The 24,930-nt window shown below is 42.3% G+C and overlaps 4 protein-coding genes across 11 annotated transcripts; 2 read left to right on the plus strand and 2 right to left on the minus strand.

Annotated features, from left to right (window-relative positions):
- Positions 1–2,517: 2,517 nt before the first annotated feature.
- LOC129371678 (rho-related GTP-binding protein RhoA-C) lies at positions 2,518–9,020 on the plus strand. The gene is made up of 5 exons (XM_055048397.1): positions 2,518–2,578; positions 3,749–3,904; positions 6,131–6,251; positions 6,328–6,458; positions 7,214–9,020. Exons 2-5 carry the CDS (start codon positions 3,749–3,751, stop codon positions 7,385–7,387), a joined length of 582 nt encoding a protein of 193 aa, XP_054904372.1. The 5' UTR covers positions 2,518–2,578; the 3' UTR covers positions 7,388–9,020.
- Positions 9,021–9,176: 156 nt separating this feature from the next.
- tpk2 (thiamin pyrophosphokinase 2) lies at positions 9,177–12,641 on the minus strand. Its single transcript, XM_055048392.1, has 8 exons — positions 12,518–12,641; positions 12,207–12,448; positions 11,862–11,925; positions 11,658–11,788; positions 11,052–11,170; positions 10,001–10,133; positions 9,843–9,939; positions 9,177–9,762 (listed from the first exon to the last, which is right to left on the minus strand). The coding sequence occupies exons 1-8, from the start codon at positions 12,639–12,641 to the stop codon at positions 9,716–9,718; spliced, it is 957 nt and encodes a 318-aa protein (XP_054904367.1). The 3' UTR covers positions 9,177–9,715.
- gmeb2 (glucocorticoid modulatory element binding protein 2) lies at positions 12,505–19,147 on the plus strand. 4 transcript variants are annotated; one of them, XM_055048390.1, is made up of 10 exons: positions 12,505–12,610; positions 14,508–14,659; positions 15,155–15,237; positions 15,348–15,472; positions 15,555–15,658; positions 16,368–16,525; positions 16,886–16,954; positions 17,043–17,180; positions 17,267–17,389; positions 18,308–19,147. In XM_055048390.1, exons 2-10 carry the CDS (start codon positions 14,538–14,540, stop codon positions 18,871–18,873), a joined length of 1,488 nt encoding a protein of 495 aa, XP_054904365.1. In that variant the 5' UTR covers positions 12,505–12,610; positions 14,508–14,537; the 3' UTR covers positions 18,874–19,147. The 4 variants fall into 4 exon arrangements, with proteins under 4 accessions (XP_054904365.1, XP_054904362.1, XP_054904363.1 ...); XM_055048387.1 differs by lacking the exon at positions 12,505–12,610 and adding an exon at positions 12,611–12,662; XM_055048388.1 differs by lacking the exon at positions 12,505–12,610 and adding an exon at positions 12,707–13,013.
- Positions 19,148–20,032: 885 nt separating this feature from the next.
- Positions 20,033–22,352, minus strand: pdyn (prodynorphin). Of its 5 annotated transcripts, none has more exons than XR_008607183.1 (3): positions 21,835–22,093; positions 20,682–21,523; positions 20,033–20,412 (listed from the first exon to the last, which is right to left on the minus strand). XR_008607183.1 is itself a non-coding variant. In XM_055048395.1 (3 exons), exons 2-3 carry the CDS (start codon positions 21,955–21,957, stop codon positions 20,960–20,962), a joined length of 687 nt encoding a protein of 228 aa, XP_054904370.1. In that variant the 5' UTR covers positions 21,958–22,049; positions 22,295–22,352; the 3' UTR covers positions 20,033–20,959. The 5 variants fall into 5 exon arrangements, 4 of the variants coding, with proteins under 4 accessions (XP_054904370.1, XP_054904371.1, XP_054904368.1 ...); XM_055048395.1 differs by adding an exon at positions 22,295–22,352 and having other exon boundaries at positions 20,033–21,523; positions 21,835–22,049; XM_055048396.1 differs by adding an exon at positions 22,295–22,347 and having other exon boundaries at positions 20,033–21,523; positions 21,835–21,964.
- Positions 22,353–24,930: the final 2,578 nt, after the last annotated feature.

Genomic DNA, 24,930 nt, shown 5'->3' on the forward strand with positions numbered 1-24,930 from the left:
TGGATAATATTTGAAACAATGATTTCTTTTCCTATTTTCTCAGACAACTCACAAATTTAAATAACTTCTTGCTACTGATCATCCATAACTTTCTTCCAATCATGCATTGCAGAAAAAAATGCAAAAATGTCCATTTTAATTTCTTCCATTAAAAGTGAAGAAAGTGAGTTACTATCACTTTCACTGTTGAACTCTACTACTTTGCTAAACTTTATAAGTTCTCCTCAAATGCTATTTAGACATAGAACCTCTGATTTGCTGAGCAAAATATGTTTGAAATGAAGTAGTCTGACAAACAATACTTGATATTGTTGTTACTTTCATTTGATTGTTTTAGTGGTACAGGAGTACAAACTGAGGGGAATGTGGAAAAGATGATGTCCTTCAGTTAACATGTGGTAGAATAGAATAGAATAGATTCACTAATGTCCCATAAATACAAGGGTAAAAAAAATTAAATTAAATAAATAAGAGACTGTACAGTAGGGGGACATTTACAGCATAAGAAAAATATAACTGCAAAGTTATTTAAGTAGAAACAACATACTCAGACCAAACGAAATGTAAGGTGTGGGATTGACACTAACATTCACAAAGTATTGGATAGGTCTGTTTTGACTAGATACCGCCCATATGGTTACACTATGATCACTAAAGGCTCATCTGGCGTCATTTCTCTCCAACAATGACTGATTTATAGCGCTCTCCTTGATGCCTCCAACATTGTTAGTAGCTATCAACGCTGAGGCCCATTGGTCCCGTCAAGCATAAATACTTGGTTAAAATTGTTAAAGCATTTCACCATAAGGGAGCTTGGGATTAACTGATTGGTAAATCTTGCATGGCTGATTAGTTCGTCATGCAAGACGATGATAACCGTGTCTGGTGGCATGGTTGCAGTGTGTCTAGGCTGCAGACAATGATGATGTAAACAAGTTGAATGGTTTGTCGTGGCACTAGGATACCTCTGACCTCCTTTAAATGCACCTGAAGTTGCCTGCCGTTTATCATCGAGTTTTGCAAGCTACAGCTCACAATAAAACCCTGCAGATGATGACTGCATTCAGCCAAAGAAAATCCACTGCTATGCCTCTCTGTAGCTCTCCCATTTTCTCTGTGTCTCTGTTGCAACCTGCTGATGACACTTTGTGACATTCTGAGCTCAGAAGCTACTTCCGTCTGAGAACATCCTGTCTGCAGCCTCTCAACTTTGAGTCATTTGGTAGGTGTTGTCTTTGTCTCAATGTGTCAAAATGTAAACAGCACAAAGAGGACTGTCTCAACGTCAATTCTGATTGAACCAGGAAATTTATGGGCAAGTCATAGATCAAACACTCGTGACTTTTGTTGTTAAACTCCTTCTCAAAGAGCAAGTTGTGCAAAAAAGTACAGACACACTGAACAATTGGACATGTGCAAGAAAAAGTACAAAGAGAGTAACATTTTGTACATACAATACATAATACATAACACTAATATGAGTATAATGTAATAATGTAAGAATTGTTCTGTTAGGGATACAATTATTTTGGTACAGTAGTGCAGTTGGTAGCACTGTTGCCTTGCAGCAAGACGGTCCTGGGTTTGATTCCCGGCATGGAGTTTAAATGTTCTCCCTGTGCATGTGTGGGTTCTCTCCAGGTACTCCAGCTTCCTTCCACAGTCCAAAAATGTGTGTGTGTGTGTGTATGTGAAGCCCAGAACGTTAGCTGGAGATAGGCACCAGCACCGCTCCTGACAACAACAGTTCTTGTGGTTTTCAGTTTAGCTTAAATAACCATGCCACTTTTCATCTTAATAATAGGATTGAACCAATCCTTACATGTAGTTGCAATTTTATTGTTCAAATAATTATACTTGTACAAACAACATGACTATAAATGAAGATTTCTAATTGATTTCTCTTACTTCAAAGAAGCTAAATAAAAAAGTGACCAGTGCGTAAGTGTCCTAAAGACTTCATTTTGAGAGAATGGTGAAACTTTGAGTGAAATAACACATGACACGGCCATGAGATTAACAGAAAGGTGTTAATGTATCAATGGGTTGGATTTCTTATCACTGGCCTGGGAGTCAACCAAGAGAGCAACACAAAAAACTCAAAAATACAAATTAAATCTTGGTGAGGTTCAGTTGAAATCTAATTCTACTGCACACAGTCAAACTACGTCTACATTCAGAACAGTCAGACTGGAATAAATCCCTTGATTCAACCAGGTTTGTGCAATGTTTTTGCATCCCAATACAATCCAGCAGTGATTTACCAACTCAGTACAGCAACTTTAATACTTTTAGTTGTTGTTCAAGGTCAGTAAAAAAAATTACCTCCTGTATTAGTAGGCAGATGGAAATTCTGGGGAGTGAAAAATAGAATAGGATAAAGTAAAATAAAACAAAATAAAGTTTTGTGAGCTTACGGAAAACTTGATGATCAGGATCCTTGTCTCTGGTTGGTCAGTCTACCTATCAGTCACGATTTCTCTCTGTCCCATTGGCTGGAAGATTAAATTGTGGGCAGGAACTTGATGACGCATCACCAGGGCGGGACTATTGTGTCTAACAGGAAAACTACAGAAAGGTAAGTATCTCTCCTAAAACCACCGAACTTCTCATACTTTATTGAGCGGAACCACTCTCTACTCGGGCGCTTTGTACACCAGGACAGCAGCTGAACTCGGACGCGTTTAACTGAGTTTGTTTTCACTACAGGAAAAGGCCGAACAACTACCCAAAGTTGACATGCTAACAGTTAGCTTCTTGTGATTGCCTGACACTTCCGTAAAGAACACAGAAATAGTCCTGAACGTCACAGTCACATTCAGGTCGGATTGAACTTTTTGTTCAAATCCCAGCTGTCTTTCACTATAGAGACAAAGACAAGCTGCCACTTCATGGCGCATTTTGGCATTTTCTGTTGCGCCAAATGACTTCACCGGGTGAAAACACGTTTCATGTCCATGTAAGACACAGCAACTCAGTTCAGTCCGGAAAACATCCTGTGTTTCCACGTTCAGAAACTGGACTGAGCCCGTTTTAAGTAAAAAAAAAAAATCTGATTTTTAGAAATATGTTCAGAACCATCATCATGATTTACTTTGGAAAAAAAGAGAATAAAATAGTATTTTTTTATTGATCGTTGGTTACATGTAGTTGCAATTTTATTGTTCAAATAATGATAGTTGTACAAACAATATGACTATAAATGAAGATTTCTAATTGATTTCTCCTACTTCAAAATCACTTCTGTGCAAAAGTGTCCATCTAATTTCTGTAATATGTTGTTAAGAATAAGGACCGACATCCTGGCTGTGCACAATATTGGAAAGGCTCCAAACTATATATTCAAACTACAACCTACAATAACAAAAATAAAAACAAAACATTTTTAGTCACCCATCAGTCAGTTGGAGCACCAATAGTTTCTCCAGACATGTTCAAATATTTTAGACACACTGCTGATATCTGAAAATGATGATCCAAATGAGTGGTATTTCAATGGGCAGAATTATTGATAAGATTTAAAGAATAAATAAACATCTGACTGCTTACATACTGCATATGTAACAAGACAGAGTTTCTGTTCACTTTATGTTAAAACAAAACAATTTGCTAATCATCTGATTCGTTTGTAACTCACGTCTCAACACTGATTCGTTTTCTATATTTTTAATCTGTCTTGTAAATTTTCACTTTGCTGCAAACCATCCTGAACTTGGTCATCTCAATCACGTTTGTCTTGTCTTACCAGATGGCTGCGATCAGAAAGAAACTGGTGATAGTGGGTGATGGAGCCTGTGGGAAGACATGTCTGCTCATAGTGTTCAGCAAAGATCAGTTCCCTGAGGTCTACGTTCCCACCGTGTTTGAGAACTACGTGGCAGACATCGAGGTGGATGGTAAACAGGTGAGCTGACGATTTGATAAAGTGTGACGGTGTTTGTATATTTTCAATTCAAAAGATACTTGATTCATCCCAAAGAGAAATGAAATGCTGTTACTGCTCATAGCGTGCACGTTTCTGCAAACAGGGTGTTGTAACTGTTTGTCCTTTCTTGTGGACGACTTCATTGTTGGATCTCCAATCCAGTCTTTTGTCCAGGTTAACACTCAGGGATTTATGCTTCAACATGAGGCATAAATCCTTCAACCTTCATTATTTTTAGCACCTTAATTATGTGGGATATCAACAACAGCAGGTCCATAGTCATCGAGGACAGATGGGTGTCCAGATCGTTGGATCTGTCCCGACTTCCATCCAGCCGATCCGCCTTGGTTTTGAAGCCTGCGATCTTCTTCATCCCTGACATCTGTGATACCGTTTTGTTGGACCTGCTTCTTTCTCTTTACTGGCTCTAATCTTGAGTGAAACTTGAATATGCTCCTCAATAATTCCCCGTTTCCCTCCCTGCAGGCTCTTCTTTTTTTCTTGTTTAGCAGTTCGGTTACACAGCCAGCCATGTCCCTTATGTCCAGTTCATGTGGTTGGCTCCATGCATCCCCATCTATAACATTAAAACAACCTGCCAAGGCTTCTTCTTCAGCTTCCTGTGGCTGTCTTCTCACTCCATCACTTCTTCATTACAGATTGGTTCTGAACAAGGGGTGTATATTCTGAGCAGGGATTAAGATTATGAGCTAATTTGCCAAGAGGAGGTCTTGTTTTGGGGATTTATGAATCCATGACACTTGCATGAAACCAATTCAACATTTAGTTTTCTCTAGAGCGGCTAGCAAACCGTTGAACCATTGGAAGTGTAGCAGAGAGTGAGACATGGTTCAAATCATCAACTTTTGCCACAAACACATTGAGATGTTTTGTACAAACTTGAAAGCATGTAAACTGATGAAATCACATGAAGTGTTGCTGCCAGTTGATGGTGGAGTGTTAGTAGTTGCCAAAGTAACATGGGTAAACTCAGCTAGCAAGTAATATGGATGAAGCCTTACGAATAAAAGTTTAACATCTGGGCTGCAGAGACGACTCTTCACTGGATCCTGTCCTGGATTACACAATCTGTGGTCTCTGCTAATTCACCTCCTTTGCTTTAGCCACTCCTCTTTAAAGAACTGTTGGAGTCTGGGATATCATATATAATATAAACATATAATACCGCATATCCAGTGTACTGTCTGGATCCTTGTTAGCGATTGGGGTTCATCCAATTTGTTTGCCAAAGATCCTACATTCCCTATTTTAATGGATGGAAGAGATGGTTTGAACTTCCGTGGTCTCTGCACCATCTGCCCATTTGTCAACTTATCTGATTTGGGGTTGCATTTGAGGTATTATTTGAAATGTCTATCATCTGCTGCCAGTTGTAAAACACCTCGTTGCAATGGCTACACATCACAAATGTGTAGCCATTTGTTGCAATGGCACAAAAAATACAATTCTGCTAAATGTATCCAGTGGCACATGTATCCAACACGAGAGGGAATCGTCGTTTCAGCCAGAAAAGGAAGAATTTGATTTTAAAATAGAAATATCGGAGCGATAGTCACTGAGTAACTCCAACATGCTCAGTGAGAGCGCTTGAACAATTAAAATGAGTTATTGCAAAGCTTCAGTTCCAGCCCAGATAGCAGAACGTGCTATCTGGGTGAATCAGTGTTGAGACATGAGTTAGAAACGTTGAATCCATGTTGAAGCCTGACACTGAAACAATATGAAAGTGGTTGGTGATTGACATGTTGAATCAACGTTAGTGTTGAATCTGTGGGTGATTAACAGCCTTCTGCAGCTCTGGCTGCAGAAGAGGTCATGCAATAGAGGCACATCATAATAAAAAAATGAAAATCAAGTTACCCCTGCAGCAACCAGCCCTAAACGTCTTTAACGCAGATTACTTGACTGTGGTGGACTGACTCAGGTAACTGACATATCGCTCAGATCAGACGCTCAGAACACACTGGAAGGTCATGCTGAAGATCCAGAGGATCTGTGCTCTCTGACCGCAAGGTGTACTTAGTACCCAGGTCCCAGACAGTAAGTCTGATTTAAAAGAGCCTAAAGAGGCATTCTTCTTGATTTAAATAACCAAGGTCTGTCTTTGAACCCAAGGCTTGGACTAGTTTTTGTGAAATGTATGACGAAGCTTAAGACAGCTGTGTGTTTGTTGTGTTGTCTCAGGTGGAGCTGGCTCTGTGGGACACTGCGGGTCAGGAGGATTACGACCGTCTCAGACCGCTCTCATATCCAGACACAGACGTCATTCTCATGTGCTTCTCCATCGACAGCCCTGACAGCTTAGGTATGACTTCATACTCGTTTGTTTCCTGGATTTCTCCGCTCCAAGTAAATCGTAACACTCCTTTCTCCTCACGTAGAGAATATTCCCGAGAAATGGACTCCAGAGGTGAAGCATTTCTGCCCCAATGTGCCCATAATCCTGGTGGGAAATAAAAAAGACCTGCGAAACGATGAGCACACCCGCAGAGAGCTGGCCAAGATGAAACAGGTCGGTGAAGTTTTCAGTTTTTAAAGCTTCTGCTTGTCCAGATTTCAAATATGTTCTATTTAATGTGAACGGTTCAAACGTCACATTTCCATTTGAACCACAGCAACAAAAACATTTCACACTATGTGTCATGGATTGCTGAAGTGTTTCCATACAAAAGAATATACCACATGAACAGAGAGGAGCAAAATTGTGACTCTCTACACAAATAGTGCAGAGTTGAAGTGTGGAGTCAAGGTTCTTATAGCTACACTATGTGCTTGCCTGGTGTAGAGTACGCTACTGGAAAGTAGGGAGAAGCCAGATTAAAGTCTAAAAATCATAGCTCCACATCTCTGTGACTCAGATGAACAGTTTTTAAAATCTTTGTTTTTTAAAAGCACGTTGAACTGCCTGTCTCTGAAGAAATTAAAGCTGGACTCTAAAGCGTGGATACTTCAGTGTCAGATGGCATCATCGGTTTCTCGAGCTCAATATTTGATTACTTCAGAGGTTTTCATGTTGTTTACTTCAGTGGTGCAAAAGGCTTTTCAAAGGGGCAGGTTCATTTGACACAGTGCAGTGTGAAAGTGAACCGCACCAGCTGAACATGAAACACATTTGCACTTAACAGGTGTGAAAACACCCTAAAAATGGTTTCAAAAATACTAATTGAAACCCACACTGGTAACTGCAGTGTACCAAGTAACTTATGACTTTTTTTTGCTTTGACTGAATTAAGTTTTGTTTTTCTTCTTCATGTTTTATCCAATCAGGAACCGGTAAAGACGGAGGAGGGCAGGGACATGTCAAACCGGATCAATGCCTCTGGTTACCTGGAATGCTCAGCCAAGACAAAAGATGGTGTGAGGGATGTTTTTGAGATGGCCACCAGAGCGGCGCTGCAGGCCAAGAAAAGAGGCAGGAAGAGTGGCTGCATTCTGCTATAGAGAGTCCATTGCAGAGTCCATGGTGGGAAGGGAAAGGCCGAGCATTCCTCCTGGGTCTGCTTCGTCACCAGAGCAGGCAGACTTAATTTGCTCTTACTGAGATGAGTCAAAAATATGGCGATGTCAGCCAAAGGGAAAAATTTACCAAGATTTGAAAAAATAAAAAAAAAGAAAGGGAGAATTATGAACGTAAGGCTATATGTTTAGCTATAAATTCACCATAGACATAAAAGAATACAGAAAAAGAAACATCTCAGATTGTTCCTCTTTCTGATTTTGTTTGGCTAACAGTTTTTTTTTTTTTTTAAAGAAAGTATCTCATTATGACGTAAAGCATCTATAAAGTAGGTCACCATAATACTCCCCCCTGTTCTGAATGGATTTGTTTCGTATTCTCTAGGTTTCTTTATTTGGGCCTTAATTTCTGTTTTATAAAACTGTATTTGCTGGCTTGCGTTTGGGCTTCAACACATAACCATGTTAATTCAGTTAGTTGAAATTATCTCGGCTGCACAGTCAGAAAATTATGTTTTTATTCCTGAACACTGCAGAGTATTAAATGATCTTTTTTTGTTGTTGTTCCAGGCCCGTGTAAACACACAGCTCTGTTAATTGAACTGTTTTTACAAAATGTTGTGTTTAGTGCAGAATCACATTCAGTTATTCAGCTAGAATTTACAGATCGCCCCTAGATATCATGCAAGCCTGTATTTCTCAAAGTCAATTATAAGCCCCCAAATTCTCCAAATGAAAGTCACACACATACATGTATCTTTTAGTTAATACTGAGATATTTCTATGTGTATATTTTCTGGAGAAGGAGAAATTATTCTAGATAAATATATCAAAGCTAGTAAGCACATACTCTGAACTGTGTAGTGACAGCTTTTGAATACTCCTCTGCTTCTTTTTCTGTATTTAAAGACGTCTAAAAACGGCAGGTATCATCTAACTCGTGTATTAACCCGTTTATTTTGCTTGAGAACTAAATTGAATGGGATATTAAAGTGTGAGGAGCAGTTTTAAGGTGGGTTGGGGAGGCAGCTCTCTCCATGCTCTCCTGTCTCCTCCCATGTTGTCTCGGTGCTTTTGGTAAAATCTGTCTCCACAGTCAGCCGTCACGTTCTGCGGAAGCAGGGCTGTTTTTCAAATCGCTTAGTTGTTACCCTCGCAGGCTTTTCATTTGCAACAGAACAACTTTGACTAACCCGGAAATGGGCAAAAAAAAGAAAAGAAAAACCCGTCGGTGTTTCTCAGGATCGTGTTGCACTCATGTGACTCCTGCTGTTCAGTGACAGATTCTGCTGAATTGCTGAAACTCATCTACTTTGTCGTTCTCCCGTTATTTAAAATTGACCTTTTTAATTTCAGCTTAACGTGTTTCCTGTCTGCAAGCTAACTCGCCTCCTCTTGGGTTTTCTGTTACTTTATGTGATATTCTACTGGCTTACCTTGTACTTTGCACAAATATTAAACATTAGGTCAGTGTTGTGTACACTCTGGAAACATTCTGAAATGCACACAGCTCCTGAGGGATTTATAAGGCAGTTGTTCCTTTATACACAAAACCTTTCTTGAAACTTCTGCAGATTTTAATGTATTTTAAAGGAAATAAAGTCAACAGAGAAAGGCACTGCGGTTCGTTCTCGTTTGATTTGTCGACAAGATGATTTCAACTGAAACATGTTAATGTTTTCTAAAACGGTAACAGAGCTGTCTCATAAAAACTGATCAAGATGTAGAAAAGCAGATGAAGTGGTCTAGTCATTACCAGTTCCAGGGCTTCATGTTCTTTAAAACGAAAGTTTATTGATTTTTGATAGGGTGCGCTTGCATTATTTATCCATTAGTCATAAATACTGTCTCAAACAGGAGCTCAATTCATTCAGATAATGTTAAACATTTATGATTTACAGTAAGTTAGGAAGGCTGTGTTAAAAGAAGGACAAGTCATATCAGAGATGAGGAGCGCTTTAAGAGATGACAAGAAGAAAAGACTGAAGAGGAGAAAGGAGAGCTGGGTGAAGTCTGGTCCATAGGAGATCTTCCTCAGGTTGGGTTCTGAATCCTGAAATAATGAGCAACATCTCAACTTCACGGCTTCGACCCGATGTTTAAACATCTCTGAGCACCGAAATTGTCCAGTAAAATTCTAACTAGAACCCATCTGATGTCTTCTCTTCGTACGAAAGACTTCCAAGAGTTGAGGTGGACCGGATCCGTTCCAGTTCTGACGTCCAGTCTGCTCCCCTAAATGCTCGGCTCTGAGTTACCGGGCTCCAAGATGGCCTCTGCATTTACGGAAGACGTGATGACTGCATCTTTGGTCTACAGTGTTTGATGGAGTCCCGTTACAAATTCCTGATAGTACGGTTCTGAAACAAGAAGCATCATCATGTGTCAAATACGTGGCTGATTTCATTTATTGCAGCGGCGACCATTAACAGCCACAAACCTGTGTCCGGCTTGATAAGCGAGTGTCGAATGAGAAAGTCCAGGATCACCATGGCAGAGTTGGGCTTGAAGTCATCAGTGGCCAGCAGTTCCTTCACCTGAAACAAGACAAAGTGAGCTGAAGAGGCTCTGGGAACGCTGGTCTTTTAGAGAACTGACCTTGTCTATGGGCAGCAGGTAGAAATCCTGAACTTCTCCATCTCCTACGCGGGGCACAAAGTCCACAGGAAGTTCTAAATCGAAGACAAACTGGCTCTCTGGGAACACTCCCTCTTCGTCCTCATAGGTGTAGCTGCCGTAGGCATTCCAGGAAGTAGAGGAGATTTTAAATGTCTGGGAACCTTCATGAAAGTAAGCTACGTGGATGATAAAAAAGGGAGAAATCCTGGCAGGAATACAGGATGTGTTTCTCAATGCTATGATGTAATCAAATTGACCCACAGTAGTTTTATCAAGTTAATAAATTCAACTCTGTTCAGGATTTGAACATGTAAACAGGCAAACATGTTTTCCTCTCAGAAAGCCCCGGGCAAGACATGAGGTTTCTGACTGCACATTGGTGTGTGTGTCTGATTGTGAGTATGAATGGGACTGTAGTGTAAAGCACTTTGACTGCCAAGGCTGCACTGACTGCAGGTTTCCAGGGGATTACCAGTTTTAAAAAGCCTCACCTGCCAATTTTTATTTTGGCCTATGCAGATTGTTTTGTCGTAAAAGTCACTAAATAAGGTGACTAAGTCTGTAAAAATGGGGCCACTGAAGTTTACCCACGCATGTGCAGATGTGACCTGATGTGACCTCTGTCAGTCAGAGGTCACATCGCTGCTGAGCAGAAGGGACAGCGCCTGATCTTCAGACCTTTGTGGAAGTGAGTAACATCAGTTTTGAGTTTTGGCCGATCATCAATCATCATCCAAATTAAGGAAATCTGAACCCATTTATCATTGGGTAATTTTTCTTCAGACTGAAGGTTTTAAACCCTTTGTGTCTGGATGTGTGCAAACTAGAAATTTCAAAAGAAACAAACAGGAAAAGTCAAAAGTCGGTGAATTTTTACAGGGACTCTTTAGTTTTTATTGGGGAAATCAGTCAAAGGGATGATGGCATAAACTCATAACTCCTCCAGTTTACCTCCAATAATCAGTAATGAGCCAACATTTACACATAGCTGCTTCTTTTTCTCTGGGATTATTTGGAGAATGAAACTCACCTTACAGTTGATACTGGAGACGCCTTCACAGCGATGTCTGCCGGGATACAAGCTTCCTCCTCACACTCTTTAATCAGAGTGTGCTTGATTCCAACATCAGCAGCCAGACCACCAGCCGCCTGGGGAAAGATGGGAAGAGACTACTCAGTAGAGGTAGAGCGCTGCTCAAACTTTAGAGGAAGATCGTTTTTCAATGAGATTCTAAAGCCTCTTTATCCCTATGTAAGATCTTAGTCAGTAACCGAGATATTTCAGTTGTGAGTCTGGTTAGAATTATTTTTCCAGTAGTTGGCACAGAAATGTTGCATTTAGGTTGGGATAAAAGAAATTTTCCAAATTTGATCTACTTATTTTTTCCAAGACAAAAGAGTCAAGACCATAATTGTCACTATTATAAATCCTTTCATTTTCAAACTTTAGGTCTGGATTTAGCGTTAGGACTTAGTTATTATTCTTTTAATATTACTTAAATATTGACAAAAGCTTGGATCCAGTCATATTACCTTTGCTGCATAGATATCTGACTTGTATGTCAACATTGGTTAAAAAAAATAGTGTCTCCAGTTCACAGTGTTGATTGCTGTTTAAGTCTCCTCCTGTACCCACCATGTTGTCCAGCAGTCCAGGATACGTCTGCTTGGTGACGGACCGTCGGGCCAGCCACATGCTGATCTCCCCGCTGCCATTCACGGTGTATCCATTAATATGAACTCCGTACCTTTTAACACCAAAAATACCTGCAGAACAAGAGTGCAGTCAGGCCAGGCAGCAGCAGCAGCAGCGTCCAGACCTCGGTGTGCTGAAACATACTTGTTGCTGCTCTTTCCATCCACATCAGAGGCACGTCACAGAATCTCTGTTTCACACTGTACCTCTGAAAAATAGCACTGCTTTAGATTTGACTGTGTTATCAGAGTAATCAAACTAAGGCCTTCCGGTTTAAGGTCAGATAGGAAGACCTTAAAGACCAGTGAGTTTTCTAAACGCCAAAATAATAAGATGAGTTTGTGTTTTGGTGTGAAAATATGTGTATCAACCACAGGAAAAGAAAAGATGCTGGTGGAATAAGTGAAATAAGTCCTGTAATGATAAAGACATAGTCATATTGGTGATTATAAAATCCTCTAATACTGATCAAGGTGTGTGAACTCTGACCTCATCCCTCCATCCTCTGAGACAGGTCAGAGAGCTCTGCTGCCTGAGGGCCTCTAAAACGTCGTTCACCGCCTCTGACCTCTTCTCGTAGGAGTCGAGGCTGGGACAGAGGGAAACAGCGCCCCCTTGTGGCGGAAGGAACACGTCCGTATGGGCAGTGAGCAGCGAGGCTGCATGGGGAGGAATCCAACCCACCTGGGCTCCGTCTATCTCGAACCTGAAGCATCTGGACCTGCTGGAACCTGCGAACACAGCTCTTTAAAAACTGCCCCGTGTCGAAGAAGTGAATGTGTGGCGCTTCACTTGAATACCTGCTGAATGAAAGTTGTTCATTCGCCGAAGAAGCTGCAGTATTCTTTCGGACCAGACGCTGGAAGCCATATTAAACACAAACGTCAACATGCGTACGTCAACAGTCAACTGTGCGGTGCGCATGCGCAGATGTGTCGGAGAAGCGTACGTCTTCGTTTTCCTTATGGTTAACAAAAACTGGTAGTGCATGAATGCCACCACAAGGGGGCGCGGGTAGGGCAAACTACCAAAGCTCAACAGAAGAAGAATAGAGGCGGAAGAGGCGAATGTTTACACAGAAAAGAAAACCGCTCAGTGGCATATGAATAGATTAACATGAGTTTAAAGATTCTCGTCCCAACATTGAAGCCGCAAACATTATTAGATTTTATTATTTCATAGAAATATAATCAAATAAACGGGACATCTGTCAACCATCTGCCCCGTCTTGTTTTTGGTACATTTTAAATCTACCTGGAGTTTTCATCTTCTGGTGGAAGCAGGCAAAGACTGAAGGTGAGACTCCCGTTTATTCGGAGCTTAATGGAGCCTGGAGAGAGGAGCGCAGTTACGCTGATAACTATTTAAAATGAATAATAAACCGGTGCTGAAGTTGGCATCCGTTTCGCAGCTGACGCGCCAGACTAAAGGACCATTCCGCCGCGGTGAAACCACCTTCACAGTGTGCAGCTTGAACCGGACCTGTTTACACCAGTGGCACAGATTAGGAAACTTATTTTACCGGAGACCTCTTTGCCTCTTTACGTGGTTCTGCTTAAAACTGCATCGCAACTACACATCAGAATAATTCGGCACCAATGGTAGACTGAAAAAAACACACCTTTTTATTATTTCTGTGAAAATAATAGGACTGACTATTTTGTTATATATATATATATATATATATATATATATATATATATATATATATATATATATATATATATATATATATATATATTTTGCTGATCTTCTTCCCTCCATTTTCCTTCATTCACATTTTATCCCTCAAACACTACAGCAGTGGTGAAAGAGTTACGACAACAGCAACTCACAAGTTAATAAAATTCCTCTTAAAAATGGTCCGGTTTCACCAGGTAGGACAGTGAAGACATGTCTGGCGTAGTCTCTGGTCCAGGACTGTCTGGACCTGTGGCCTCTTTGCAGTTGTGGATACATCTCTGTTTGGAGGCTCCTGAAGCTCTGAGTCCAGCAGCAGAAGCATTTTACCATATGAATATCCTACCAACTCTTGAATACAGTTTGCTGCACAATCCATGCCAAGCCCCTCGTCATTGCTTTTTGTTATGCTACCTTTTCAATCACATTTCCTCCTTCCACTCGACTTTATTAATATCCAGATTCTTAACCAGTGACCTTTTGTGGCTTTCCCTCCTTGTGGACAGAGTCAGCTCTATTGCCTTCCCTGTTATTATTTGGCCTACAATAGAACAAATATCTTTTGCACTTTTTCACATTTAATGTCTTAAGAAGCATCATTTTGCATTTCTTTCTGCTGTAAGCCAGAACCAAAACATTTGTATAGATGTGATGCATAATGTTTATCTTTTTTTTTATTACGCTCTATGTCATCAGAATATTTCTGGATGGTTTATTAGGTAACTGTGTGCAGACCTTGAGCCATCTCAAAGAGCAAATAAAGACATGCTACACAAGTATTAGTCTCTTACTTTTCAGTTCAGTTCTCATGAAAATAATATATATTAAGCAAACTAAATTTCTGGTTATTAAAAAAAACAACAATATCTTTTATTAAAACTTCAATTTTTAAATATGGGCACTAACCACACTAATATTAACTCCAACCTCCACTCAATAGTTGGCAGGCCTGCTTAATCCATGAAACTATCAGTGACGAGATATCAGAACATAATACAGGAAAGTAAAGCCATCTTTGTGGTTTTCCACATTTTCCCCGCCTCTCCTGCTTCTGTTCTGAGGCGCAGGTCAGTGACGATGACGACTGTCTCTATCCTGCTCTGGTTGTAGCTTCAGACGTCCGTCCATAACGTGGTCAGCATGGCAGAGATGAGTGAGGTGGTCATCGTCACCCTTCCAGAAGCCGTGTCCAACCAGCTCCCCTCTGTGGTGGAGGAAGATAAGGCAGTGCTGGTAGCCGCCGAGCTGACTCCTCAGGCTGGGTAACGCGCCTTCTGCTTTAGAAATGTGAATTTGTGAGAATTTGATTTATTTACTGATATCATCCACATTCATCGGATTGATGACATAAAGCCCTTGAAAAGCAACCGAATTGTTTTTGTGAATTCTGCTTAGTGTTTGACATATGTCTGAGGAAGTCTCTCAGAGGAAGCAGAATCTTTTTAAGATAAAAGGTAAAGGTAATTTCATTTATATAGCACATTTTCACCAACAAGGCAATACAAAGTGCTTTACAGGATTTAGAAGGAAATACAAACAACAAACCAAAAGTAAGAGCAAAAGAAGAAAAAGCTAATAATGTTGATCCATAGTGATTAAACTAGATACTCCTATTCGGGGTTGGTAGATAACTTTAAGTCTTCTGGCCTAATTTCTTTTCTGGTTTGGAAGAATAGGAGTCTAAAAAGTAGTGGCTAGGGTAGTTTTTCTGGATTCCAAGTTCTAGTCCCTGTTACAGACATTCTGCTGTCTTCCAGGGAGGACATCCTCACTGTAGCGCCAGCGGAAGCAGAAACCGAGGCCACAGCTGATTCCATGTCAAAGGAGGAGGCAGTTATTGGTAAAAACGAGCTGCGCTGAGTAACGGGAAGAATGAGCAGACGGCACTCTTCCTGTTCCAGAGATTTTGTCAAGTAAATATTATAACTTCTGTTGTCTCCGTCTCTGCAGTGAAGCTTTCTGAGGAGGTGGACGTGGAGGCCGACGTCTTCTACCCGATCACCTGCGGCGACGCCAAGGCCACGCTGGTGTGGAAGAAGTTTGTCTGTCCTGGGATCAACGTGAAGTGTGTGCAGGTGCCCCGCTGACTCGTACGAAATCACATATGAGCTCACTCACCACGATGAACTGTTTACTCATCCGTTCTTCTCCTTTTAGTTCACCGATCAACTCATCAGCCCCAAAGAGTTTGTATGTTTAGCAGGAAAATCCACCTTAAAGGACTGGAAGAGAGCTATCCGCTTCAACGGCACCATGCTCAGGTTGGGAATGCCGGTCTGGACTTTAGTTGGTGGCATTATGTCAGTTTGAAACGTTTCTGTGATTTACACATGAATTGATAAATCGGCATGTCAAAAAGGCAGCAGGGCTGTAGAAGTAATAACTTGGTTTTTAGTTTAAGCTGCACATTTACAAAAGGTTGCAGATGATTTTTTCTCTAATCATAGAGAAAAGTATTCATATTAAAGTGGCAGTATTATGCAAAATAGACTTTTTGAGCTTTACGTCACGTTGTAACGTTATTCTGTCATCAAAAACATGCCTGGAGCGTTGGCTTGATTCCTTCATGCATGTTTGAGCTGCAGTTTCCAGGTTCAAAGCTAATTATACAAGCTGCTTCTCAGTGTGGTGGCGGTAAAAATGCTAAAGGGTAAATAGAGGAGCGATGTTCTAATGACTTTCTGAAGGCAGAGTTTCAGAAAGAGCAGTCGCTTTTAAAGAGACATGTTCAGTTTCAAGGCGTTAAGTTACAAAATCAAATTTCTGTTAAGTCATATTTGATTCATCCAGCAGTGTTATAAATAAATAAATATCATGAAATGTTGATAATAGAAATTTATAGTTTGAAAGAAGCCTATGCCATCATCATCAATTTCCTCAATTTCATATGTTGATAATTTACAGTTGCACCACAGGGTGGAGCTGTGTCCCCAGTCAGTGAAGACCTTCCCATTTGTCTTCCTGTCCCAGGAAGATCATGGACTCCGGTGAGCTGGACTTCTATCAGCATGGTAAGGTGTGCTCCAACACCTGCCGCAGCACCAAAATCGACCTGGTGGGAACCAAGGTGTCGGTCAGCTGTGACCCGCCCTCCGACCTGCTGTCCGCTTCTGCCTCTTCAGCTGACTGTGAGTTCCTCGGCCTGAACCATCAACTGGTGTCTGAGCCCATCCAGCAGTCTGTGGGGGGAGCGACGGGTCACATTCTGGACAGCCTGGCTGAATTAATGCAATTCTTTACACAAAGATGGAAACAGATTCTTCCTCGATGATTTTAAAGACTCATAGCCACGTATTGAAATAGCATCATATCATCGTTAGGATTTTACTGGGGTGAGAGTTTGAAACGTCTGTGACAAAAAGTCTGAAACTATTAGATGTGTATTGAAACAAATACTTTTTCATAACATTGTTTGCGTATGTTCATGTATAAACTGTAGAAAGCTTCACTGCCTGATTCTCTTTAAACCCACCTATTCTGTGTCGCAGTGAACGGAGCAGCTATCTCATTACCAGATGTGACAGAGGAACCGTCAGAGTGGGTCACGACGATCGGAGGTGATCATCAGCTCCTAGACCCCCCCGTAGCCCCTGCCAGTCGTCCCAGTATAACCCAGTGATAACATGGTGTGTGTCTGGTCTGCAGAGGACTCTGTGGTGTTCTGGCGGGCCGTGAAGGAGGCGGGCCTTTTGGAGGAAGTGGTGGAGGACTTCCAGAAAGAGGTGCAGGAGATGTTGAAGGGGCTGCAGGAGCGAGTATGTGATCCTCCGGTGGAGGTCAAAGGTCGGAATCGACACACAGTTGTTGCTGGCTCTCCCGGAAGCTGATTTCTGAGATGGTGCGTCACCCTCCTCTGCTTTGTTCCTCAGACGCTGTTCTGCTTAACAACATAGTGCAGAACTTCGGCATGCTGGACCTGGTGAAGAAGGTTCTGGCCAGCCACAAGAGCCAGATGGACCGCTACAGAGAGCAGTACACCCGCAGTCTGGCGGGTGAGTTATCTCTGTCCCTCTTTCATTCCCAGCAGTCAGCCGTAACTAAGACCCCTTCCTTGAACTCCTGTCAGCATGTGGCTCCTCTAGGTCTGCGGTAGTTTGAGGCTCTTAGCATCTGGCAGCAGCTGCCTTTATGAAACCTTTATTAGCAAGTAAAGAAATGACACATGAAGTTGTTCTCTGGGTCTTATTACATCTCAGGAAAGGTTTGGATGGATTTCTCTTAACAGAAACTTCATCAGCTTTACACTCAGAGCTTTAGCTCCATCTACAGGTTTGCTGTAGCACTGAGGTCTGGAGACATGCCCACACTCTGTTTTGGTTTAGAAGTATGTTTTAGCTCTTAGTCAGTCATTTCTTAGCTTCGTCCTAAACCTACTCCAAAATCAGCACTGCTCTTCCTGGGGCCCAGACTTTGGGCTCCTTAAGGAGAGTGCGTAAGAAAAATAGTCCTTACAATCCATCTAATACAAGGCCACACAAACACACCTTAGAACAATTTAGAAACCAGTGACCTTAGCAGTCTTGTTTCTGTTTGTGTCAATTTATTTATAAAGCATTTTAAAAATGACAATTAACTGCCAGACAACCCAGAGAGAATCCATGCAGGACCATGGAAACTCCAGGGTCCAAACCCAGGATGTTTCTGCTGCTAGGCAACAGTTCCCACAAAAGCAGCCCCACTAGTTTTTAGAGCAAGATGTTTAAACTTTACAGCTCGAAAAACCAGCGACATTTACAGTTTGGTGTTTTATGTTATTTATGTATCAGAAATCTGGGGAAAGAAAGTCTTCTGAAAATTTTCCAAATTTTCTGACTCAACTGTCTAAGAATATAGTTGGGTACTAATTAGTCTAGGTGAGATTTGCTGGTGGTCATAATGTTCTGCCTGCCTGGGTCTGTCTCCCTCTGCAGCTCTGGAGCAGCAGTGTGATGAGCACAGGAAGCGAGCCAAAGAGCTGAAGAGTAAATCTCAGCACCTCAACAACGTCCTGATGAACCTGACCCCGGCGCCGTCCCCACCAGCAGCCAAACGACCCCGGCTGACCCGAGCCGTCTCCGGCCCGGCTGCGGTCAACGCCACGCCCACTCAGATAGCCCTGCCACTTGGCCAGTTGAGTGGTCTGACGGTGGCCGGGGCCCAGCCGGGCAGCTATACCCTCCTCACCTCACCGCTCTCGGGCTCTGAGCTCGGGGCCGACGGCTCCAACGTGACGGTGTTGTCCGCGGCGACCGCTCAGGGAGCCGGCGCGGGTTCCGGCGCCTCCGGATCCTTCGTTAAGGTGGTGGGGCCACAGTTCCAGCTGGTCACTCTGCCGCTGGCCACTCAGAACCCCGTGGTGCAGCAGCAGGTCAGCACCGTCACCGTGGTGGACGCCACGGTATCGGCTGCTGACGAGTTGCAGGAGGTGAGCCAGGCTGACGGGGAGGAGGAAGGTCAGCCAGGGCAGGCAATGGAGGAGGAAGAGGAGCAGCAATGAGACAAAGAACAGCTGCTGGGCTCCCAGTTAGTCTGGACTGGAACTGCTTTCAGGAAGTCGTGACGAATATCAGCTGGACAAACTTTTAACTTTTCCTCATCTATTTGTCTCACATTTCAGCATCAGCTGACTGTGTGTCTCGTCTCCTTCTCTGCTTTAATCCTGTTTTTAACCAAGATGTCTGACAAAGCATGTGACCACCAGGTTTCATGCCGTTTCTAGAAGCACAACATGCTCCTTTATTTGGGATTAAATGCTCTGGAAGTGAACAGTGTCTCACTGTGTGCATTTGCTGGCTGATAAAACATCAGCTTGGTGGTTATTTTCCATTCGACGCAAAACTACACACCACTCTAACTTTCTTCAGGGAACGACCTGCTCCTCGAAGTGAGAAACAGGAAGGGGTCTGTCTCTCTTCTCGCATAGTGTGGTATTGGCCCTTCCGGAGTTTCAGCCGATCCCGACCCAAACAACCTAATTAATCTTCTTACCACGAGAAGATTAATCAATACTCTGTCTCAACTGTTTATTGTGTCAGGATTTTACCATTTTTATGAAAATCTATAGACTTAAGTGAACGTCCCTCTGCTTCTTTAGGTCACAAATGAAGGCCAGGAAACGAGTGAACAAAAATGGATTATTCTGGAGGGTTTATTCTGGTATGGGGGTTAGAGATGCTGCTGACTGACTCGTCTGTTGTTAAGGGTGGTAAAAGGTACAGGTGCAACTTAAATACATGAATATGTTGGTAGATTTTTTTCCCCTTTGTTCATTAAATGCTAGTGAAATGGAGGCAAAGTCTAATAAGCTGTAATGGAGGAGCTGTCATGGCAGTTTTCAGCTTTAGCGCAGCAGAGAGAAAGATGGGCAATATGAGCAGAGGCTACGCTAGTGTGATTGACACTCCTCCTTACTCTTGATTGGTTGTTTCTGACAGAGCGGTGTATTTGTGCAGATGGCAGTAAGACCACAGAGAGGAGGCAGAGAAACTGGAAGGATTAGGTGTGAGTATATAGTGACAGTTTTAACAAATTTTAAACATTGTTTATGAAAGTTACGTACTACAGCTTTAAACATTATTTTGTACCTGATAACCAGGGAACAGACACAGCCTGTGTGACATGGTGGATCATTGTTAAAGAACTCCAAGGCTTAAAACTAATATTTTATGGGAAACATTTATTGCATCCTCCTCCACTCCACCCTTAAATACTGTCTCCAGACCAAAAGTAAAAAATAAAAATAAAAATTGTAATTCTACTGTAGATCTTTCCCACGTTCACATCTGTAAGACGCACACAAAGAGACTGAGAGGAACAAAAAAATTGTTTCGTTATCTTCTGTTACTTTATTACTTTTTTACAACTTTTTGTCAGCTGGAAGCCTTGAACATAGTTTAAAGCATTTTGGCAAACAGTTACAGGAGTCAGAAACACTTCCGTGATTTCGTTCATCTGGCGTAGCCATGGTAACCTGCTCCGGGTTGTCCGAGATGGAGCAAAACGTTTCGCTGTTTCCCCGCGAGGGGGCGCAAGAACTCTGCTTGGTAAAAAGAATACAAATGTTTCACCTTTATGATATGACGTATAAGATGTTCAATTGATTGATTTTTTTTAAAAATCTGAAATTACAGGAGAAATTCTTCATTAAGGTAAATTGCGTGGACTAGAAGAATTCCTTAAAAATGTTGAAGTTTTTTTTATTTATTTTATTTTATTTGGCACCACATCAAATTTCCCCAGTTATTGTATTTGAAGAGTTTAATTTCAGAACAAATAAATACATACATGATCCGTTCGGATGCTCACCGGTGCCAGATGGACCTAAACTCTGGCTGTTCTATCTATTTCCTCTGATCGTGTTCTCATCTTGGCCAAACTTCCAGGAAGTCTGGAGGGAGAACCGCTCCATCGGAACTGCGCTATGACGAACTGGGACAAGCAGGGACGGAACCGGCCTAAACAGGACCCTTATAAACAGACATGGTTTATTGACCAACAGATGGTGACAGATGAGTGGAATCAGACAGGAATGAGCAGGAAACGATTTCTGACAAGTCACCGGTGTGAGTTCTTCCTGCGGGCCCCTATAGGTTGAGCTCCGCAGAGGAGGAGGAGGAGGAAGAGTAGGGCTCCTCCGCAGAGCGGACGGAGAACTTGAAGTGGCGCCGCAGGTAGCCTCCGTAGCGTTTGTCCCATTTCAAGTTATTGAGTTTCGGCCGGACCCTCCGCATGAAGCCCCCGTAGCGCTTCTGGAGCTCCTCGGGCTCCTGGCCTTCCTCCTCCGCAGAGATCCTCCTTTTTGATTTGGGGCCGAATTTGCGTAAAAAGCCTCCGTAGCGCTTCACGTAAGTGTGCGGGATGGGCTCCGGCGCGTCGGGCGCGCCTCTCACCTCCAGGCGCTTCAGAAGCTCCTCGTAGTTCCCGGGCAGAGCCGCGGCCTTCAGGACGGAGTTGTCGCGCCACGGGGAGGAGGCGAACACTTTGTTCTTGTTCTTGTCGATCCTCTTGATGAAGCCGCCGTAGCGCTTGACCAGCTCCGCCTGCTGGCTCTCCTCCGCCTCCGCCCCCTGGTCCTCGGTGAAGTCGGCCAGCCGCGGAGCCGGAGCGCAGCTCTCCAGCTCCTCCTCGTCACACTCCGCGCTGCACGACTGGAGATGATACAGACACGCACGTGAGATACGACGGCTGCACTTAACTCGGGGAGGCTTCATTAAAGTGCAGATATGACAATCACTTTCTAATCACCAGCACCATGTTCTAAATGTTCAGCCTCAAAGCTATCTGTGTCTTGAATTAAGTAAAGTTCTTTCAAAGTTATTGAATAAAAGTTTTCCTCTCTGCAATTCCAGTTTTATCTTAGATTAGTCTGTTTTTGTCTTGTCTGATTCTAATTAGAACATTAAAACCAGACAAGCACCCCTGTCCTCTCCTCTGCGTCCCCGCGTAAAGTTGATCTTACCAGACTGCTGAGAGCGGCCTCGGGGCGCAGCATTTGTTCGGCGCATCTCTGGCACTGTGACGAGCAGTCCGTGTGCACGGAGGGCGGCAGGCTCAGCATCAACACCAGGACGTACCACTCCATTCTTCAGCTGATTCGCCGGCGCACATAAACCAAAGGCAGGCCAACAGAACGGTTATGTTCCAGGACTTTACAGACTCATGGAAAACATTCACCTGGGAAGATGGAAGAACTTTTTTTTTTGTCTCTAGAGTATCACCGATCTGCAAAAACAAATAAAACACACACACAACCTATTGTATTGGTGCGTTTTGGATTCGTGCGCTGTGCGTAATTGCGCGTCAAAAATGTTTTTTTTCCCCCTCTGAATATTTCACAAAGAATTGAATAAGGAAGTAAACAACAGTGACTTACATTAAAGTTCCCAAGCTGAATAAGAGGATAAAGTGAAAGTCGTTACCTCAGGAGTTGGACAGATACTTCGCGGCTTTCTGTGCTCCGACCAACACTTCCTCCTCTCGCGTCGCCTTCCTTTTTATCTGCGGAGCCTCGCCTGTGTCATCGGATCAACTCCTGCTCGCCGACCAATGAGAAACAAATGTGCTGCATAAGCGATCCCAACGCCTCCGTGCTTTAGGAGTTTTCAACAACGCCCACATTTGAAAGGTGGGCTAAGGAAGCGATCATCACTCCATCTCTGGGGCGTCTGGATCAAAACACGGGCTGTAAATCACACTGACATCTTTATTTTCCTCTCTTCGGCGACACGGAAAACAACTGAGCCCTTAAAGTATGAAGATGGAGAGAGAGAGAGAGCAGCGCTGGCACTCGTTCTGCGGATGATTTAGAGGATTGCAGGTTTTGAACCTCAGCTCTGTGTTTCCACGTTGTTTCTGTGCAGTGGGAGGAAGAGCCTGCTGGCCCACACACACCGCAGACTTTTCAGGGTAACATGTTGGAGACGGTCATTGCTGCGGGGGCAAATGTACATATTCCATTCTACCAATTAACATCTTTTTAATTTCACAATATCTCCCATCTAGTTTGAAATGGTCCAACTTACCAAGTTTAATATCACTGTGAGTAATAATTCAACAGAGGGGGTTTGAAGCCCTGAACTTTTCATCCTTGATGCCCCCAGTGGCCTTTTTGATTTCCTTTTTCTTTTCTTTACTTTTCTTTTCTTTTATTTACTTTTTGTGTCCATCGAAAACAATATGTAGCAAGATAAAATAATTTAGCAACATAAACTGGTCTGGCTACCCTTGTCTAGTGAGATTCTCGGTTTCTCTGCCTCCATGTTGTTCAGGCATCTGGCCCATGGTGAGGAGGAGGGAGGGGGATGGGGGGGGCTCTAAGTATCAAATTATGGGAAACAATATTTATTCCTAACATACAATTGTTTGTAGATAAAACGTAGGTCTGATGTTGAAGTGAGAAAAACTGTTTCTATTTATTTTTTTGTAACAGTCCTCGCAATAGCGGGAACATCCTCCTCTCTCCTAAACACAGAAATGGTTCGGCTGCAGAGAAAACTTTTGACTTTAACTTCATCCTTTTGCCCCAGTGCTGGACTAAATGCCCCAGTTCGCTACAGGCAGCCTGGGTCTGTCTTTATATCAGACATCCTGATGTAAAATAACAGCAGCGGACTGTCACCGCAATGCAGCTGATGATTGCGTCGCGGTGATGTATTTGTGAACAAACCCAAAGATTGCATCATGTTGTAGCCATGGTAGCACCCTCATTAAACTATCAAGATGATTCTTTAAACTTTTACAAAGTGAACTTCCTAATTAAATCTCAAATGTAGTATTTATTTATTTCCTCTATTGAATGCATTAAATACAATTTAATAACATTATCTTTTTCAAAGAATTAAAACTACAGGTTTAGATCGACGGTCTGTGTTACAATTCAACCGTTTCTGAATGTCTGGGGGGGGGGGGCCCTGAATGTTTGGAGGCCCCTACCAGCAGCTACTGAGTTTTCTTTGCCTTGATTTCTCACAACCTTACAATTCTAGATCTCAGAGGAGCTAACATAGAAGAATGGTGTAGAGTTAACCTCTCTGAGCTTCTTTGATCTTTACATCAACCTGCAGCCAAGTTGTTAGATATTATTGGGGCTTATTTAGTAAAATAGCAGCAAATGTGCTTATTTCATAACTTTATAACCTTTGACCTTCTCTCCTCTGCTCTGTTTAACAACTACAGTCTCAGATCAACTCAGCCGTCCAGGCAACTTTATATCAGGAAACATGAACTACATTTGCTTTGCATTGCCCCCACATGATGACAGTATGATCCAATTAAATATTAGATTCTTGATTAATAAGTATTGTTGCTATGTTGTTGTAAGGTTTTTGGAGATCTTCAAACACTTCAATGTGCCCCTTTTTTAACTTTGAGCCCCTGCCCCTCCTAAGGTCTCTGCTCGGCCCTGAAATTCAAATATCTTGATTTTACGTGCAGTTCAATGCGCACAATGTCATTGTGTTTGATATCAATTCAAGTTTTCTCAACATAAAATAAAAAAAAAAACTATTTCTCTTAAAAAATATATTTTTACAAGACCAGAAAAAGTTTGTTAAAACTGTATGCAAGGCCAACGAGGTGTTTAAAAGACGTGCAACGTAAAACGCTTGAGTTGTTTTGATCCATAGTTTCAGTTATTTTCTGTATTGATCAATGTAGCTCAAGAATGAAAATGTTGATTTTACTGTTGATTGGAAAACTCTAGGCTATAAGACCTTTTGGAGAATATTATCAATACACACCGCGAATAGACAACACACGCACACAAAAAAAAGACAATGTGAAGTTCTATGTATAAACACAATTTCTGATAAAAATATAAACATTATGAACCTTTAAAGACGAAGAATGACAGCTACATGAACTGAAGGGGAACTTGATGTGACACTGACGTAGAATGAATGAATTAATGTACTCTGTAAACCAGAAGTTGTTGGATGTGTGAGTCTTCTTGTATGTGTCTCTCTCAGAGCAGCACTGTTAAGTGTTGGAGTATCACATTATCTCAGGTGTAATGAGTTTCTGCCACAATGCCAAAAAGGTTCCTAAGCAACCTGAA

This window comes from Poeciliopsis prolifica, unplaced genomic scaffold (genome assembly GCF_027474105.1).
Source record: "Poeciliopsis prolifica strain line A6 unplaced genomic scaffold, Auburn_PproV2 SCAFFOLD027, whole genome shotgun sequence".
NCBI classification, from domain to species: Eukaryota; Metazoa; Chordata; class Actinopteri; order Cyprinodontiformes; family Poeciliidae; genus Poeciliopsis; species Poeciliopsis prolifica.

Bases quoted from the DNA above. Each gene is read 5' to 3' on its own strand.
- LOC129371678 (XM_055048397.1), top strand. From the start codon at position 3,749: ATGGCTGCGATCAGAAAGAAACTGGTGATAGTGGGTGATGGAGCCTGT. The intron at 3,905-6,130 runs GTGAGCTGACGA...GTGTTGTCTCAG, and splicing joins TCGAGGTGGATGGTAAACAG to GTGGAGCTGGCTCTGTGGGA. The intron at 6,252-6,327 runs GTATGACTTCAT...CTCCTCACGTAG, and splicing joins CGACAGCCCTGACAGCTTAG to AGAATATTCCCGAGAAATGG.
- tpk2 (XM_055048392.1), bottom strand. From the start codon at position 12,641: ATGCGCACCGCACAGTTGACTGTTGACGTACGCATGTTGACGTTTGTG. The intron at 10,134-11,051 runs GTGAGTTTCATT...TGCCTACGGCAG, and splicing joins TCTCCAGTATCAACTGTAAG to CTACACCTATGAGGACGAAG. The intron at 9,763-9,842 runs GTTTGTGGCTGT...TTCTTGTTTCAG, and splicing joins GCTTATCAAGCCGGACACAG to AACCGTACTATCAGGAATTT.
- gmeb2 (XM_055048387.1), top strand. The intron at 15,238-15,347 runs GTAAAAACGAGC...CCGTCTCTGCAG, and splicing joins AAAGGAGGAGGCAGTTATTG to TGAAGCTTTCTGAGGAGGTG. The intron at 16,526-16,885 runs GTGAGTTCCTCG...TCTGTGTCGCAG, and splicing joins TTCTGCCTCTTCAGCTGACT to TGAACGGAGCAGCTATCTCA.
- pdyn (XM_055048395.1), bottom strand. From the start codon at position 21,957: ATGGAGTGGTACGTCCTGGTGTTGATGCTGAGCCTGCCGCCCTCCGTG. The intron at 21,524-21,834 runs GTAAGATCAACT...TATCATCTCCAG, and splicing joins AGGCCGCTCTCAGCAGTCTG to TCGTGCAGCGCGGAGTGTGA.